Source organism: Loxodonta africana, chromosome X (assembly GCF_030014295.1).
Source record: "Loxodonta africana isolate mLoxAfr1 chromosome X, mLoxAfr1.hap2, whole genome shotgun sequence".
NCBI lineage: Eukaryota > Metazoa > Chordata > Mammalia > Proboscidea > Elephantidae > Loxodonta > Loxodonta africana.
This window is the reverse complement of record NC_087369.1, coordinates 177,703,343-177,721,991: the sequence shown is the minus strand read 5'-3', so window position 1 is coordinate 177,721,991 and position 18,649 is coordinate 177,703,343. Positions and strand designations below refer to the sequence as shown.

At 39.4% G+C, this 18,649-nt stretch overlaps 1 protein-coding gene across 3 annotated transcripts in view; it reads right to left on the bottom strand.

The window, feature by feature from the left end:
- The window catches only part of FUNDC2 (FUN14 domain containing 2), a 53,054-nt gene that overhangs the window by 17,084 nt on the left and 17,321 nt on the right, over positions 1–18,649 (bottom strand). For all 3 annotated transcript variants that reach the window (XM_064277825.1, XM_064277824.1, XM_064277826.1), the window contains exon 3: positions 4,707–4,782. In XM_064277825.1, the coding sequence (XP_064133895.1) occupies positions 4,707–4,782 (76 nt within the window). The remainder of the gene's footprint in view (positions 1–4,706; positions 4,783–18,649) is intronic.

Below are 18,649 nucleotides of genomic sequence, written 5' to 3'. Positions count from 1 at the left end.
AGGGACCCCAGGTCCAAAGGACATGCTCCCCTCCTCATTCTATATTCTTGGTAGTAGGATGTCCCCCTGTGTCTCTGCTGGCTTCTCTTTCCTATATCTCAAAAGAGACTGACTCAAGATACAACCTAATCTTGTAGATTGAGTCCAGCTTCATTAACATAAATTCCTCTAATCCTGCTTCATTAATATCACAGAGGTAGGATTTATAACAATAGGAAAATCACATTAGATAATAAAATGGTGGACAATCACATAATACTGGGAATCATGGCCTAGCCAAGTTGACATACATTTTTGGGGGACACAATTCAGTCCATAACAAAATCTAAACCAATAAAACTTTTGAAGAAATCATAGAAGAAATACCTTACCTCGGGTAAGGTAAAGTAACACCAAAGTAGTATAACTGTTTAAGAAACTGATTAATTGAACTCCATCAAAATTTAAAACTTTGCTCTGCAAAAGAATGTGTTCAGAGAATAAGGACAATGTAGAGACTGACAGAAAATCTGAGGAAGTCACATATGTAACCAAGGACTTGTATCCAGAATATATAAATGACTCATGTAACTAAAGAACTCTTACAAAACAAATGCAATTCAAAAAACTGACAAAGACCTGAATAGAACACATCACCAAATAGGATATATGGATGGCAAATAAACACATGTAAAGATAATCAGCATCAGTAGCTGTATTATCCTGAGTCCATTCAGAAGACGGAATTAATGAATAACTAACCATAAGATGCTAAAGAGCTCTCATATGTAACCTAGGGCTGAGCGTACAGATTGAGAAAAGAACTTATTCTTTCAACGAGGTACCAAAAAAGAAAAAAAATTCTTAAAAAACCCACAAAAAACTCTCACCATTCTTAGTAAACTAAAAATAAGTTAACTTTCTATATCTGATAAAAGTTATCAAAACATTCAGCAATCATTATTCTTAGTGTGGAAATTTAAAATCAAGAACAAGACAAGGGTGGTATCTATCATTGCTTCTGTTCAACACTCTACTGGAGTTTTTAGCCAGCACAGCAGCAAAAGAAAAAGAAATTAAAGCATAAGAATTAAAAAGGAAGAAAAAGTCATTGTTCACAGATGGTATGATTTTATAGAAAAAAACCCCAAAGAATCCCATATTAGAAATAAAAGGTAGATGGCTATAAGAGCAACATAAAATCAACTGCACTTCAGTATGAGTTAGAATGTATATTAAAAAAAAATGGAATCATCCACAGTAGCAACTAAAGCTATAAGGTATCTAGGAATAAAACTGAACAATAGCTGTAAAAGATGTATATGGAGAAAAGAATAAAGATCTATTCAAAGACCTTAAAGAAAACCTAAATGAATGGAGAGATCACGTTCAATAAACTAAAATATATTAATTCTTCCCAAATTTATCTCCGTGGTTTCAATGCAATTCCAATCAAAACTTCAACAGGATTTTTAAAAGTAAGTGACAAGCCTATTCTAAAATTTAGAGGGATGAGCAAATGTACAAAAATAGCCACAGCATTCCTGAAGAATAAGGTGAAGGGACTTGCCTTACCAAATATCAAGGCTTAATATAGAAGTATTGGCATAAAAATAAAAAGTTGACTAGTGAAACTGAATAGATCCATACATACAGGGATTTTTATATATGAAAGAAATAACACCGCAAATCATTGGGAAAAGGAAGAATTATTCAATAAATGTCACTGGACTACTACCCGTATGGAAAACAAACCAGATTCCTATGTCAAACGATGACCCCTGATCTCCCAACATTGTATCTGCCCTTCCCTGCCCTCGTGCCTCTGGCGACAGGTAATCTGAGTGATCAGTGTGCCCCTGCACATCATAGATTCCCCATGTCCTACCTCTCCTGGCAAGGCAGTATCTCTGCAGTCCTTGAATATATGACCCATATACAATACCAGAGTCCCATTTTGAGGATCTTTCCTGTAGTCACTTCCAGTACCAACTACTCCTGTCAGTCACCGCCTCCAAATGAAATAAATGGCACACCCAGATTAAGACATTTCTAAGAGATATTAAGATATTTACAAAGCTTGGGGCAGGGTGTAGGGGAAAGAAACCACGAGGGATAGAGGAGGAAGGTGGATTGAGCGGCAGCAGCAGAGCTGTCACCCTCCCTTGCTCTCCCTCGTCTCAGGCCTCCTCCAACTGGTCTCTGTGCTCAAGGGCTAGCGTAGGCCTCCTCAAGGCTTCAAGTGCAGGTGCTCCTAAAACACAGGGAGGGTGCCAGGAACATAAATACTGAATCTGGAAGGCAGGGTATGGTAACTTGTCAGTAACCCATAGAATGTGGGAGAAGTGATGCTGTTTCAACAAACAGATGCAGTGCTAGAGGTGCTCACTCGTCTACGCCAAGAAATATGGAAGACAGCTTCCTGGCCAACCGACTGAAAGAGATCCGTATTTGTGCCCATTTCAAAGAAAGGTGATCCAACCAAATGTGGAAATTATAGAACAATATCATTAGTATCACACGCAAGTAAAATTTTGCTGAAGATCATTCAAAAGCGGCTGCAGCAGTACTTCGACAGGGAACTGCCAGAAAGTCAAGCCAGATTCAGAAGAGGACATGGAACCAGAGATATCATTGCTGATATCAGATGGATCTTGGCTGAAAGCAGAGGATACCAGAAAGGCATTTGACTATGTGGATCATACAACAAATTATGGGTAACACTGCAAAGAATGGGAATTCCAGAGAACACCAAATTGTGCTCAAGAGGAACCTGTACATAGATCAAGACACAGTTATTCAAACAGAACAAGGGGATACTGCATGGCTTAAAATCAGAAAAGGTGTACATGAGGGTTGTATCCTCTCACCATACTTATTTAATCTATATGTTGAGCAAATAATCCTAGAAGCCGGACTATATCAACAAGAATGGGGCACCAGGATTGGAGGACGATTCGTTAACAACCTGTGATACGCAGATGACACAACCTTCCTTGCTGAAAGCGAAGAGGACTTTGAAGCACTTACTGATGAAGGTCAATAGACTACAGCCTTCAGTGTGGATTGTACCTCAACATAAAGAAAACAAAAATCTTCACAAACTGGACCATTACGTAACATCATGATAAATGGAGAAAATACTGAAATTGTCAAGGACTTCATTTTAGTTCGATCCACAATCAACAGCCATGGAAGCAGCAATCAAGATTTCAAACAACGTATTACACTGGGCAAATCTGCTGCAAAAGATCTCTTTCAACTGTTAAAAATCAAAGGTGCCACTTTGAGGACTAAGGTATGCCTGACCCAAGCCACGGTATTTTCAATTGCCTCATATACATGCGAAAGCTGGACAATGAATCACAAGGAAGACAAAAGAAGAACTGATGCCTTTGAATTAAGGTGTCGGCAAAGAATATTGAATATACCATGGACTGCCAAAAGAACGAACAAATCTGTTTTGGAAGAAGTACAGCCAGAATGCTCCTTAGAGGGGAGGATAGGGAGACTTCATCCCATATACATTGGACATGTTATCAGGAGAGACCAGACCCCAGAGAAGGACATCATGCTTGGTAGAGTGTCCGTGAAAAACAGGAAGACCCTCAAGGAGACGGAAGAATACAGTGGCTGCCACAACAGCCTCAAGCATAACAACGATTGTGAGGATAGCGCAGGACTGGGCAGTGTTTCGTTCTGTTGTACATGGGGTCGCTCTGAGTCAGAACCAACTCAACAGCATCTAACAGTGATGTTGTTGTTGTTAGCTGGTATTGAGTCGATTCCTACTCACAGAAACCCCATGTGTGCAGAGTAGAACTACTTCATAGAGTTTTCAAAGCTGTGACCTTTTGGAAGCAGATTACCAGGCCTGTGCTCAGACGCGTCTCTGGGTGGGTCCAAACTGCTAATCTTTTGGCTCACAGTCAAGCACTTAACCATCAGTGACACTCACGGACTGCTCACACAGCAATACTATACCTTTACCATCTTGTCCTGCCCTGCTAGATCCCAGCCCATTTTCCAGATGACAACCCAGCTCCAGCCAGTCACTAGGCTCCTTCCTCCATGTATTTAATTTTCACTCTGCCCATTCTGATATTAAGTCAGAATCTCTGGGGTGGGACCAAGCATCAGTATTTTTTAAAACTTCCATGTGACTCCAATGTAGAGACAAGTCTGAAAACCAATATTAGAGTTAACGCCATGCTGGATACGATTAAATGTTAGTTTTCTTTTATTTTTGGAGAAGGCATTCCTTTTTTCTTTTTCAAGTCTCAGTTGCTAGTCTCTCCTAGAGCAGCCTCAGAGAATCAGTAACCACCGGTTCTGAAATAAACTCTGGGCCACAGAGCTAAGACAGTGCAACTAACTGTACTATCAGCCTGCATGTCTCATCAGCAGTTCCGGGATCAATGTTCCACAGGTGTAAAAGATGTATATTTTAGCATATGAGAATAAATCATCTCAAAGGGCACTTGCATCACATTTTCCATTTTTGCAGTCACATTTGCTTAATATTTCAATTGGTCTTAAAAACCCTGTAAGAGAGCTATGACAAGGAATGTGTACTTCTGTCCCCATTTTATAAATGGGAAAATAAAATGTGACTACTAAGTGAAGTTTGACCCACATGGATTATGCTAGCAGTTCAACTCCCCACACCACATTCCTTAATGGGCAAGCAGAATTTCCAAACACTTAAGAAGATTTCACATACAGACCTGAAGGAGAAAAAATCCACCTCCCACAGCTGTTGCCGCCAACTTCCCAACCTTCTGGAATATGAAACCTGTGCACCTACAAAAATCAAACCAATATTAGACAAGTTGATGGGCTGTCAGGTATACACAAATTTGCATTTCTGACAATGTTCAGATCCTGCTTACCTTGGAGTGAGCCATCTCCTTCCTATGCGCTACATGAAGCCAGCCCCCAGAAGAAGCATAGCGTAAGGAAAGAGAGGCTCTGAGCTCAGAAATACCCTGATTTGAACCTTGGCTCCACCACTTACTTTGTGGTCTTGAACAAGTCACTTAAGGTTGTGTTGTTCAAAGATGACTCTCATGGCTTGAAATGGGAGCTGTAACTTGTTTTCATTTAATAACATATATTCAAGATCATTTTGCATCAGTCCATGGAAATCTCAAATCATTTTTATAGCTCAACAGTATTCCATTGTTCAGGCTTACTAAAAATATATAGTTAATAAGATCTACGGACAGATACTTGGAGTGATTACAGATTTTTGTAATTACAAAACTTGTTTCATTGTTCTTGAACACCTGGGTTTCTTGGTCTGTTTTTTAAACGCCTGTGCACATACACACCCATGCGTGCTCCCTCTTTCCCTCTCTCTTAACAAAAGCTTAAAAGCAAGATCCAAAAAGATAAAACCTAAGCAACTTAATTTCATACAAAACGAAAATAAAGCATATTTATAGGAATAAAAGATATCCAGCACCCAGTAGCGTAAAATTCACAATATTTGGCACCCAATCAAAAACTACCAAGAATGCAATGCAAGAAAATACAAACCAATTAAAACCAATCTAGCAATGTCACACTGAGTAGACAAGAACATTAAAACATTTATTACAACTGCATTTCCTATATACTAGAAGCTAGTGAAAAGACTGAATATAAGTAGAGACAAGAAAAATTTTTTAAAAATGCAAATCAAACTTCCGGAGGCAAAAATTATTAACATCTGGGATGGAAAATACACAGGATAGAATTAGCAACAGTTCAGACACTGTAGAAGAAAATATTAGTGAACATCATGTCATAGCACACTGTAATAAAAAATGAAACAGAGGAAAAAGACTGGAAAAAAAAAGGAGAACGGCCGCAACTTTGTACTATGGTTACAAACGATGTTGCCATTGAAGGGAACTGGATTAATATAGTAACTGCATGTGAATTATACCAAAATAAAAAGTTAAAAAAAAATAAACAAAGCATCAGTAAACTGTGGGAAAATTTCAAGCCACCTATGTATAGAGCCCTGGTGGCACCGTGGTTAAGAGCTATGGCTGCTAACTAAAAGGCTGGCAGTTTGAATCCACCAGCTGCTCCTTGGAAACCCTATGGGGAAGTTCTACTCTGACCTATAGGGTCACTATTAGCTGGAATGGACTAAACGGCAACAGGTTTGGCCTTTTTTTTTTAATGTATCTGTAATTGCAGTATTTGAACAAAAGGAGACAAGAGGACAGAAAAAGTATTCGAATAAATAATGGCAAAAATATTCCAAAGTTGATCAAAAGTACAAATCTACACACCCAAAAAACTCACTGAACTTCAAGCAACATGAAGAAAACTGTAACAAGGTACAAGATAATCAAACGTCTTAAAACAGATGGTAAAGAAAAAATGTTAGAAGTTGCCGGAAGGGGAAAACAGGACATTAGGTAAAAAAAAAAAGGGGGGGGGTATAAAGATAAAGAGATGGCATATTTCTCTTAGCAAATGGAAGCTAAAAGATAATGGAATAACATCTTAAAGTGCTGGGGAGGGGTAAAAAACACTGTCAACCTAGAATTCTGTATCCAGGGAAAAAAATCTTTCAAAAACAAAGATGAAATAAAGACTTTCTCAGACATACAGAAACTGAAAGAATTCATCAGTAGCACAAGAAATGTTCAAGGAAGTCCTTCAGGTGCAGGAAAACAATACCAGATGGAAATATGAATCTACACAAAGGAATGAAGAGCAAAGGCTTCTTTTGTATTATTAAAAATTACAAGTTAATTCAATGTTTAATGCAAAAATAGTAAGAGTGTATAATGAATTTATAGCACATGTAAAAGTAAAATGTATGACAACCAAAATAAAGGACAAGAGGGGAGAAATGGAAGCATACTGTTGTTAAAAGTCTTATATTATCTGTGAAGTGATACCACACCACTTGAACGTAGACTGTGATAAGTAAAAGATGTATACTCTAAACCTTAAAGCAACTGCTAAAATTACACAACAAAGAGTACAGCTAGTAAGCCAACAAAAGGCATAGATGGTATTATTAAAAAATTTGGTCCAAGTTATAGGACTGAGGCTTCATTTCCTTACTGGCTGCCTGCTGCCTGTTGCTCTCAGCTTCTTGCAACTGCTCGCCAGTCCTTGCAAGTGGCTCCGTCCATAATCTAAAGCCAGAAACGAAACACTGAATCTTTTTTGTGCTTTGAATCTCTCTAATGTCCCCTTTCAGAGCCCTGCTGGTGCAGGGGTTAAGAGCATGGCTGCTAACCAAGAGGTTGGCAGTTCAAATCCACTAGCCACTCCTCAGAAACCTTGTGGGTCATTTCTACACTGTCCTATAGGGCTGCTAAGAGTCAGAATTGACTAGATGGCAGTGGGTTTTTTTCTTTTTTCTTCTAAATGTCCCCTTCTGCCATCAGCTGGAGAAAGCTCTCTGCTTTTAAAGGGCTTGTATGGTTAGATTAGGCCCACATGGGTAACCTACCTTAAAGTCAGTTGATTTAGAACTCTGCCTACGACAGATCAGGAACAATTCAAGGGTGTCTCATCATTTCTATTCAACACTGTACAGGAGGTGCTAACAGGTGCAAGAAGGCAACAAAAACAAAACAAAAGGCATTAAAAAAGAAAGGGAGGAAGTAAAAATTGTCTTCATCTGCAGACAACACGATTGTCTGTAGAAAAACCTACGGAATATATAAAAAAGCTACTGGAGCTAATTGATTTTGGCAGAGTAGCAGTATATAAGATCAATGTACAAAAATCAATTGTATTTCTATATACAAGCAATGAACAATGAGAAACTGACACTTAAAAAGCAACAGCATCTACAAATCAAAACCAAACCAGCGATTCCAACACATAGCAACCTTTCAGGACAGAGGAGAAGTGCCCCATAGGGTTTCCAAGGAGCACCTGGTGGATTCAAACTGCCGACCTTTTGGTTAGCAGCCATAGCTCTTACCCACTATACCACCAGGGTTTCCACAGCATTTACAATAGCATCAAAAATATAAAATATTTAGGGATAAATCTGATATGAGATGTGCAAGACCTACAAAGCATTGCTCAGTGAAATTAAAGAGAACCTAAACAAATAGAAAGTAACAACTATTTATGGATCAGAAGATACTTATCTTGCTACAATGTTCATTCATTAAACCCAATCCCAGTCAAATCTCATCAGGCTGTTTTGTAGAAATGGAAAATGCAAAGCACCTAGAATAGGCAAAACAACTTTGGAAAAGATAAATGTTGTAAGACACGTATGCCTGATTTCATGAAGTATTATAAAGTTAGAGTTACAGTAATCAAAATTATGTGATACTGGCACAAAGATAAACAAATAGATCAATATAACAGAACAGAGTTCAGAAACAGACATACAGTCTACTGATTTTCGACTTAGGTGCACAAGCAATTTCGTGCAGACAGGACAGTCTTTTCAACAAATCCTGTAGGCACATGCCAATCCCACTAAGTGGTTACAGGCCACTCCACCTGCCCTCCCTCCCATCCTCTGATCCCACCCAGCAATGGGTATGCCGCTCTGGCATGGCACCAGCCACATGCCCCATCCCTCCTGCCCATCCACCTCGCTGAGCAGCGGAAGGTCATTTCAACATGGTGCCAGCTGCTCACCCCACCCCTCCTACCCGCCAACTCTGGTGTGGCGTTGGCCACTCCCAATCAGCCAAGTGATGGCAATGGCACGCCTGCACGCCTGTTACCCACACCCCCACTTGGCAAGTGGCAGCAACCACGTGCCTGCCTGTCACCCATCCCCCCCTCCACCCAGTGAATGGTAGCAACCATGTTCCCACACACTCACCCACCTATCACCCAACCCCCTCGCCCTCTACTCTCCCCCTCCACCCGGTGATAAATAGCAACTATGTCCCTGCTCACTCGCCACACTCATCACACCTATAGCCCTACCCACTCGATGAGTGCAACAGCCCCCTCCCCTGCCACTGGACAGACGACAGACAGCAACCTACACTCACCATGACCACCCACAGCTTTCCAGCACAACCAATGAACAGAGACCCACACTCACACTACCAGGTGCTGCCTCATTCACCCAAAGACAAGTGGAAAGCACTATACCAACCTTACAAGAAATACTAAAGGCAGTCCATTGGACAAAGAACCAACAATGTCAGAGAACAACCTGAGATTAAGGCACATGACATCATCCAGATACCAACCTAGATAAAGAATTTTCAAAAAAAAAGACTAAAAGACTAAATATACGAAACCAAAGACATCCATCTATAAATGACAACAACTGCAAAATAAAGGGGAATAAGTGGTGTAGTTACAGAATTTCCATATGAAGAAGTCAAGGCGATATCAAGACATAATTGACTACTTTAAACTTAGGAAAATAAAAGTAAATTTTAGGGTAACCACAAAGAAAACTAATAAGCCTTCTCACCAAAATAAAAAAGAAAATCATAAAGACTCAGTAAACACAAAATCAACAGCAAAGAAGAAAATGAAAAGAAAATCCATAAACAAAAACAAAGCCACACAGAAAAGTATACAGAAGAAATCATCACCGCCACAAAAAAAGGCAAAACAAAATGCCAGCAGTAAATTCATACCTAACAATAATTACACTGAAAATGTATTGTTGTTGTTGTCAGGTGCCATACAGTCGGTTCTGACTCACAGTGACCCTGTGCACCACAGAACAAAACACTGCATCATCCTACGCCATCCTTACAATCCTTGTTATGCTTCAGCCCATTGTTGTGGCCACTGTGTCAACCCATCTCCTTGGGGGTCTTCCTCTTTTCCACTGACCCTGGTGGCGTAGTGGTTAATTGCTACGGCTGCTAACCAAGAGGTCAGCAGTTCAAATCCACCAGGCGCTCCTTGGAAACTCTATGGGGCAGTTCTACTCTGTCCTATATAGGATCGCTATGAGTTGGAATCAACGGCAGTGGGTTGGTTTGTTTTTTTTTTCCGGTACTTTACCACACATGATGTCCTTCTCCAGGGACTCATCCCTCCTGATAACATGTCCAAAGTATGTAAGATACAGTCTCGCCATCCTTGCTTCTAAGAAGCATTCTGCTGTACTTCTTCCAAGACAGGTATGTTCATTCTTTTGGCAGTCCATGGTATTGAAAATGCCATGGATTGAGTCAGGTGTACCTTAGTCCTCAAAGGTGACACCTTTGCTTTTCAACACTTTAAAGAGGTCCTTTGCAGCAGATTACCCAATGCAACGCGTCTTTTGATTTCTTGCTGCTGCTTCCATGGCTGTTGATTGTGGATCCAAGTAACATGAAATCCTTCACAACTTCAATCTTTTCTCCGTTTATCATGATGTTGCTCATTGGTCCAGTTGTGAGGATTTCTGCTTTCTTTATGTTGAGGTGCAATCCATACTGAAGGCTGTGGCCTTTGATCTTCATTAGTAAGTGCTTCAAGTCCTCTTCACTTTCAGGAAGCAAGGTTGTGTCATTGCGTAATACTGGTTGTTAATGAGTCTTCCTCCAATTCTGATGCCCCGTTCTTCTTCATATAGTTCCGCTCCTCAGATTATTTGCTCGGCATACAGATTGAATAGATATGGTGAAAGGATACAACCCTGATGCCCACCTCTCCTGACTTTAAACCATGCAGTATCCCCTTCTTCTGTTAGAAAGACTGCCTCTTGGTCTACGCATAGGTTCCTCATGAGCACAATTAAGTGTTCTGGAATTCCCATTCTTTGCAATGTTATCCATAATTTGTTATGATCCACACAGTCAAATGCCTTTTTGCATAGTCAATAAAACACAGGTAAACATCCTCTGGTATTCTCTGCTTTCAGCCGGTATCCATCTGACATCAGCAATGATATCCCCGGTTCCATATCTTCTTCTGAATCCGGCTTGAATTTATGGCAGTTCTCTCTCGATATACTGCTGCAGCCACTTGTGAATGATCTTCAGCAAGATTTTGTTCGCACGTGATGTTAATGATATTGGTCGATAATTTCCACATTCAGTTGAATCGCCTTTCTTGGAAATAGGCATAAAAATGGTATGCTTCCAGTTGGTTGGCCAGGAAGGTGTCGTCCATATCTCTTGGCATAGACAAGTGAACACTTTCAGTGCTGCATCCATTTGTTGAAAACATCTCAATACATACTCCATCGGTTCCTGGAGGCTTGTTTTTCACCAATGCCTTCAAAGCAGCTTGGGCTTCTTCCTTCAGTACCATCAGTTCCTGATCATATGCTACCTCTTGAAATGGTTAAACGTTGACTAATTCTTTATAGTATAATGACTCTTGTGTATTTCTCCCATCCTCTATTGATGCTTCCTGGATCATTTAACATTTCCCCCATAGAATCCTTCACTATTGCAACTCGAGGGCTGAATTTTTTCTTCGGTTCTTTCAGCTTGAGAAATGCCAAGAGCGTTTTTCGCTTTTGGTTTTCTATCTCCAGCTCTCTGCACATGTAATTATAATACTTTGTCTCCTCAGGCCGCCCTTTGAAATCTTCTGTTCACTTATTTTACTTTATCATTTCTTCCTTTTGCTTTAGCTGCTCAACATTCAAGAGTAAGTTTCAGAGTCTTCTCTGACATCCATCTTGGTCTTTTCTTTCCCTCCTGGCTTTTCAATGACCTCTTGCTTTCTTCATGTATAATATCCTTGATGTCATTCCACAACTTGTCTGGTCTTTGGTCATTAGTGTTCAACACGTCAAATCTCTTTAGATGTACTTCAACCTGTCATTTCTGGCATAGTAGACTACACGGTTGTCTGATTCAAAATGCCCACTACTAGTCCATTTCAGCTCACTAATGCCTAGGATATCGATGTTTATGAGTTCCATTTCATTTTTGATGATTTCCAATTTTCCTAGATTCATACTTCGTACATTCCAGGTTCCGATTATTAATGGATGTTTGCAGCTGTTTCTTCTCATTTTGGGTCGTGCCACATAAGCAGATGAAGGTCCTGAAAGCTTGACTCCATCCACATCATTAAGGTCGACTCTACTCTGAGGAGGCAGCTCTTCCCCAGTCGTCTTTTGAGTGCCTTCCAACCTGGGGGGCTCGTCTTCCGGCGGTATACCAGACAATGTGCTGCTGCAATTCGTAAGGTTTTCACTGGCTAATTCTTTTCAGAAGTAGACTGTAGGGTCCTTCTTCCTAGTCTGTCTTATTCTGGAAACTCAGCTGAAACCTGTCCTCCATGGATGACCCTGCTGGCATCCGAATACTGGTGGCATAGCTTCCAGCATCACAGCAACACACAAGCCCCCACAGTATGACAAACTGACAGACATGTGGGAATCAGTACATTTACTGCAAATGTAACTGGATTAAATGTAAATGGATTAAATACACCAGTCAAGAGACAGAGAGTGGTAGGATGGATTAAAAACAAAAGGCCCATCAATATGTTGCCTATAAGAGACATATGTCAGACACAAAGATAAAAAGCAAACGGCAACCAAAAAAGAGCATGAGTGGCAAGAATAATCTCTGATAAATAGACTTTAATGGAAAAATGAGCATAAGAGGCAAAGAAGGGCATTTTATAATGATTAAAGGGTCAATCTAACAAGAGAACATAACCATAATACATATCTACATACCCAATGAAAGAGCTCCAAAAACACATAAATCAAACTTTAACAGAATTGAAAAGAAAAAATAGACAACTCCACAATAGTAGTATGAGACTTTAAAACACCACTTTTGATGAAGGACAGAACAACTAGAAAGAAACTCAACAAAGGCACAGATTTAAAAATACACAATCAACTTGATCTCGCAGACATTGTTATGGACTGAACTGTGTCCCCCCTAAAATGTGTGTCAATCAGGAGGTCATGACTCCCAGTATTGTGTGACTGTTCACCATTTTATCATCTGATTTGATTTTTCTATGGTTTGTAAATTCTACCTCTATGATGTTAATAAAGAAGGATTAGAGACAGTTATGTTAATGAGGCAGGACTCAATCTGTGAGATGCTAATCTTGAATCAATCTCTTTTGAGGTATAAGAGAGAAGTGAGCAGAGAGACGGGGGACCTCCTACCACTAGGAAAGCAGACCCAGGACCGGAGTGCATCTTTGGACCTGGGCACCCTGTGTTGAGATGTTCCTACACCAGGGGAAGATTGATGACAAGGACCTTTCCCCAGAACTGATAGAAAGAGAAAGGCTTCCCCTGGAGCTTGTGCACTGAATTCAGACTTCTAGCCTTGTAAACTGTGAGAAAATAAATTTCTCTTTGTTAAAGCCATCCACTTGTGGTATTTCTGTTATAGCAGCACTAGATAACTAAGACAGACATACACACAACACTCCACCCAACAACAGCAAAGTACACATTTTTTTCCAGCACACATTTATCATTTTCTATAACAGACCACATGTTAGGCCACAGAACAAGCCTCAATAAATTCAGAAACATCAAAATAATACAAAGCATCTTCTTGGATCACAGCCTTATGAAATCAGAAATCAGTAACAGAAAGAACAAGGAAAAAAATCATATATATGGAAACTGAATAACATTCTGCTTAACAACCAATGGGAATTAGAAGAAATGAAAAATGAAATAAAAAACTCCTAGAATCAAATGAGAATGAAAACACAACACAGCCAAAATCTACAGGACACAGCAAAAACAGTGCTCAGAGGTCAATTTATAGCAATAAACGCACACATCAAAAAAGAGCCAAAATCAACATCTTAGCCCCACAACTCCAACAAACAGAAAAAGAACATCAAAAAAAAGCCTATAGTCACCAGAAGAGAGGAAACAGTAAAGATTAGAGCAGAAATAAATGAAACAAAAATGACAGAAAGAATCAACGAGACTGGAAGTTGGTTCTTTGAAAGGATTAATAAAATTGACAAGTGGCCAATAGAAAAGAAGATGCAAATAACACAAATAAGAAATGAGACAGGTGACTTTACAAAAGAACCAACTGAAATAAAAAGGATCATAACAGAATACCATGAAGAACTGTATGCCAACAAATGTGAAAATCTAGAAGAAAAGGACAAATTTCTAGAAACATACTATCTAACTAAACTAACACAAACTGAGGTAGAAAAATTGAACAGAGTCATAACAAAAGAAGAAACTGAAGACATCATAAAAGAACTCCCAACAACAACAAAAAGCCCTGGCTCAGACAGCCTCACTGGAGAACTCTACCAAACATTCAAATATCAGCTGCTCATATGTGGATGGATTTATATCTGGGTTCTCAATTCTGTTCCATTGGTCTATGTGCCTGTTGTTGTACCAGTACCAGGCTGTTTTGACTACTGTGGCTGTATAATAGGTTCTAAAATCAGGTACAGTGAGGCCTCCCACTTTCTTCTTCTTTTTCAGTAATGCTTTACTTATCTGAGGCTTCTTTCCCTTCCATATGAAGTTGGTGATTTGTTTCTCCATCACATTAAAAAATGTCATTGGAATTTGGATCGGAAGTGCATTGTATGTACATAGATGGCTTTTGGTAGAACAGACATTTTTACTATGTTAAGTCTTCCTGTCCACAAGCAAGGTATGTTTTTCCACTTAAGTATGTTCTTTTTAATTTCTTGCACTTTTTTTTTTTTAGTACTTTGTAGTTTTCTTTGTATAGGTCTTTTACATCTTTGGTAAGGTTTATTCCTAAGCATTTTATCTTCTTGGGGACTACTGTGAATGGTATTGATTTGGTGATTTCCTCTTCGATGTTCTTTTTGTTGATGTAGAGGAATCCAAGTGATTTTTGTATGTTTATCCTATAACCTGAGACTCTGCCAAACTATTCTATTAGTTTCAGTAGTTTTCTGGAGGATTCCTTAGGGTTTTCTGTGTATAAGATCATGTCATCTGCAAATAGAGATAATTTTACTTCCTCCTTGCCAATGCGGATGCCCTTTATTTCTTTGTCTAGCCTAATTACTCTGGCTAGGACCTCTAGCACAATGTTGAATAAGAGCGGTGATAAGGGCATCCTTGCCTGACTACCAAACATTCAGAGAAGAGCTGACACCAATTCTAGTCAAACTACTCCCAGAACATAGAAAAGGATAGAATACTTTCGAGTTCATTATATAAGGCAAGCATAACCCGATACCAAGGCTAGCCAACACACCACTAAAAAAGAAAACCATACACTAATATCCCTCATGAATATAGACGCAAAGATTATCAACAAAATTCTAGCCAAAAGAATCAGAAAACATAACAAAACATACAACACGACCAAGTGGGATTCATACCACGTATGCAAAGATGGTTCAACATTAGAAAAATCAATCATGATCTACACCATACCCAAAAGAACCACAAGATCATATCAATCAACGCAGAAAAGGCATTTGATACAATCCAGCACCCATTCCAGCAAAATAGGAATAGAAAGGTAATGCCTCAACATAATTAAGAGCATATATACAAAACCAACAGGCAATATTACTCTTAATGGACACAGACTGAAAGTACTCCTTTAAGAATGGGACCCAGACAAAGTTTACCTTTATCACCCCTCCTATTCAACATTGTACTGGAAGTCCCAGCCAGAGCAATCATGCAAGAAAAGGAAACAAAAGGCATCCAAATTGGTAGGGGTAAAGTAAAACTATCATTATTTGTAGATGATACAATCTCAGAAAATCCCAGACTCTAAAAGAAAGCTATTGGAACTAATAGAAGGATTCAGCAAAGTGGCAGTGTAAAGATCAACATACCCAAATCAGTTGGATTCCTCTATACTAAGAGAATTCCGAAAAAGAAAGCACGAAAACAATACCACTTACGATAGCCACCCAAAAGATAAAATACTTAGGAAGAAACCCAACCAGGGATGTAAAACACTTATACAAAGAAAAGTATAAAACACTACAGCAAGAAATCAAGAGACTGCCATAAATGGAAAAACATACCATGCTCATGCATAGGAAGACTTAACTGTGAAAATGTCAATACTACCCAAAGTGATCTATAGATATAATGCAATCCCAATCCAGATTCTACCATTCTTTAACGAGATGGAAAAACTAATCACAAACTTTATATGGAAAGGCAAGAGGGCCTGAATAAGCAAAGCACTACTGAAGAAGGACAACAAAGTAGGAGGCCTCACACTTCCTGATCTCAGAATATACTATACAGTCACAGTAGTCAAAACAACCTGGTACTGGTACAACGACAGACACATAGATCAGTGGAACAGAATTGAGAACCCAGAAGTAAATCCAACCACATATGGACAGCTGATCTTCTAAAAAGAGCCAAAATCCATTAAATGGGGAAAAGATAGTCTTTTTAACAAATGGTGCTGGCAAAACTGGATGTCCATCTGTAAAAAAATGAAACAGGACCCATACTTCACACCACACACGAAATCTAACTCAAGACGGCTCAAAGAGCTAAATATAAAACCTAAAACTATAAAGATCATGGACAAAAAAATAGGGGCAAACCTAGGCACCCTCATTTATGGCATATATAGACCATACATAGACATAACTAAAAATGTACAAACAGCAGAGGGTAAACTAGACAGGTGGGAGCTCCTAAAAATTAAACACTTATGTGCATCAAAAAGACTTCTCCGAAAGAGTAAAAAGAGAACCTACAGACTGGGAAAAAAAATTTGGCAATGACATATCTGACAAGGGACTAATCTCTAAAATTTATAGAAAACTTCAACAACTCAACAATAAAAAGACAAACAATCTAATCAAAAAATGGGCAGTGGAGATGAACAGACAGTTCACAAAAAAAGACATTCAGGCAGCTAACAAATACATGAAGAGATGCTTGCGATCATTAGCCATTAGAGATGCAGATCAAAACAACAATGAGGTATTATCACCTCACCCTGACAATAATGGCAATGATAAAAAAAAAACCCAGAAAACAAATGCTGGCAAGGGTGTGGGGAGAATGGAACTCTCATACACTGCTGGTGGGAATGTAAAATGGTACAACCCTATGGAAAACAGTATGGCACTTCCTCAAAAAGTTAGAAATACATGATCCAGCAATCCCACTACTAGATATATATCCTAGAAAAATAAGAGCCGTGACATGAATATAGACAGATATATGCATACCCATGTTCACTGCAGCATTATTCACAACAGCAAAAAGATGTAAACAACCTAAGTGCCCATCAGTGGATGAATGGATTAACAAACTGTGGTACATACATACAATGGACTATCATGCATTGTTAAAGAACAAGGATGAATCTGCAAAACATGTCACAACATGGATGAACCTGGAGGACGTTACACTGAGCAAAATAAGCCAATCACAAAAGGACAAACGTATAAGACCATTATTATAAAAAGTCAGGAAAAGGTTTACACATGGAAAGAAACATTCTTTGATTGTTACCAGGGATGGAAGGGGGAGAGAGGGAAAATCACTAAGTAGATAGTAGACATGTATTAACTCAGGTGAAGGGAGAGACAATACACAATATGGAGAAATTCAACACAACATGACCAAGCCAAAGGAAGACACTGAGATACGCAAGAGTAAAAGGCAACAACAGTAAACACTATTACATACACAATCCTGCAATTACAGTAATAACAATAATTTACAAGTGGATACATAGGTAGATATGTGAGTTGAACAGGTGTGGGAGTACACTGAGGACCATATGTAGGCTTGGCAGGGGATATTTCTACATTTGTACATGCTTCAAATATATCCACGCATATAGTAGAGCACACCGGGGGCACAGTTTTGAGAGCTTCTTAGCCATAACCAAATACTTTGAAGGACTGAGTTAATGGGCTTCAGGGCTTAGGACTATAGTCTCGGAGGACATCTAGGTCAGTCGATTATTTTATTCCATAAAGGCAATGTCCTACATCCTACTTTGGTTAAGTAATGACTGGGGTCTTAAAAGCTTGTGAGCAGTCATCTAAGATAGAAGTATTGGTCTCTTCCTGTCTGGAGCAAAGAACAGTGAAGAAAAACAGAGTCTCAAGGAAATACTTAGTACAACGAACTAACAGACCACACAAACCACAGCCTCCACTAGCCTGAGATCAGAAAAACTAGATGATGAACGGCTACCACAACCGACCCCTCTGATCAGGATCACAGTAGAAGGTCCTGGACACAGTGGGATAAAAATGTAGAACAAAAAAACAAAAACAATAACACCGGACCTACTGGTCTGATAGAGACTAGCGAAACCCCCAAGACTACAGCCCTTAGATACCCTTCCAACCTGGAACAGAACCCACTCCGGGAATCACCTTTCAGCCAAACAATGTTGTTGTTATTGGGAGTCGTCAAGTCGGTTTCGACTCACAGCGACCCTGTGCACAAAAGAGTGAAACGCTGCCCGGTCCTGCACCATCCTCACAATCATTACTACACTTGAGCCCACTGTTGCAGCCACTGTGTCAACCCATCTCGTTGAAGGTCTTCCTCTTTTCTGCTGACCCTCTACTTTACCAAGCATGATGTTCTTCTCCTGGGATTGATCCCTCCTGACAACATATCCAAAGATTGTGAGACAGTCTTGCCATCCTTGCTTCTAAGGAGCATTCTGGTTGTACTTCTTCCAAAACAGATTTGTTCGTTCTTCTGGCAGTCCACGGTATATTCAATATTCTTCGCCAGCGCCACAATTCAAAGGAGTCAATTCTTCAGTCTTCCTTATGCATCATCCAGCTTTCACATGCA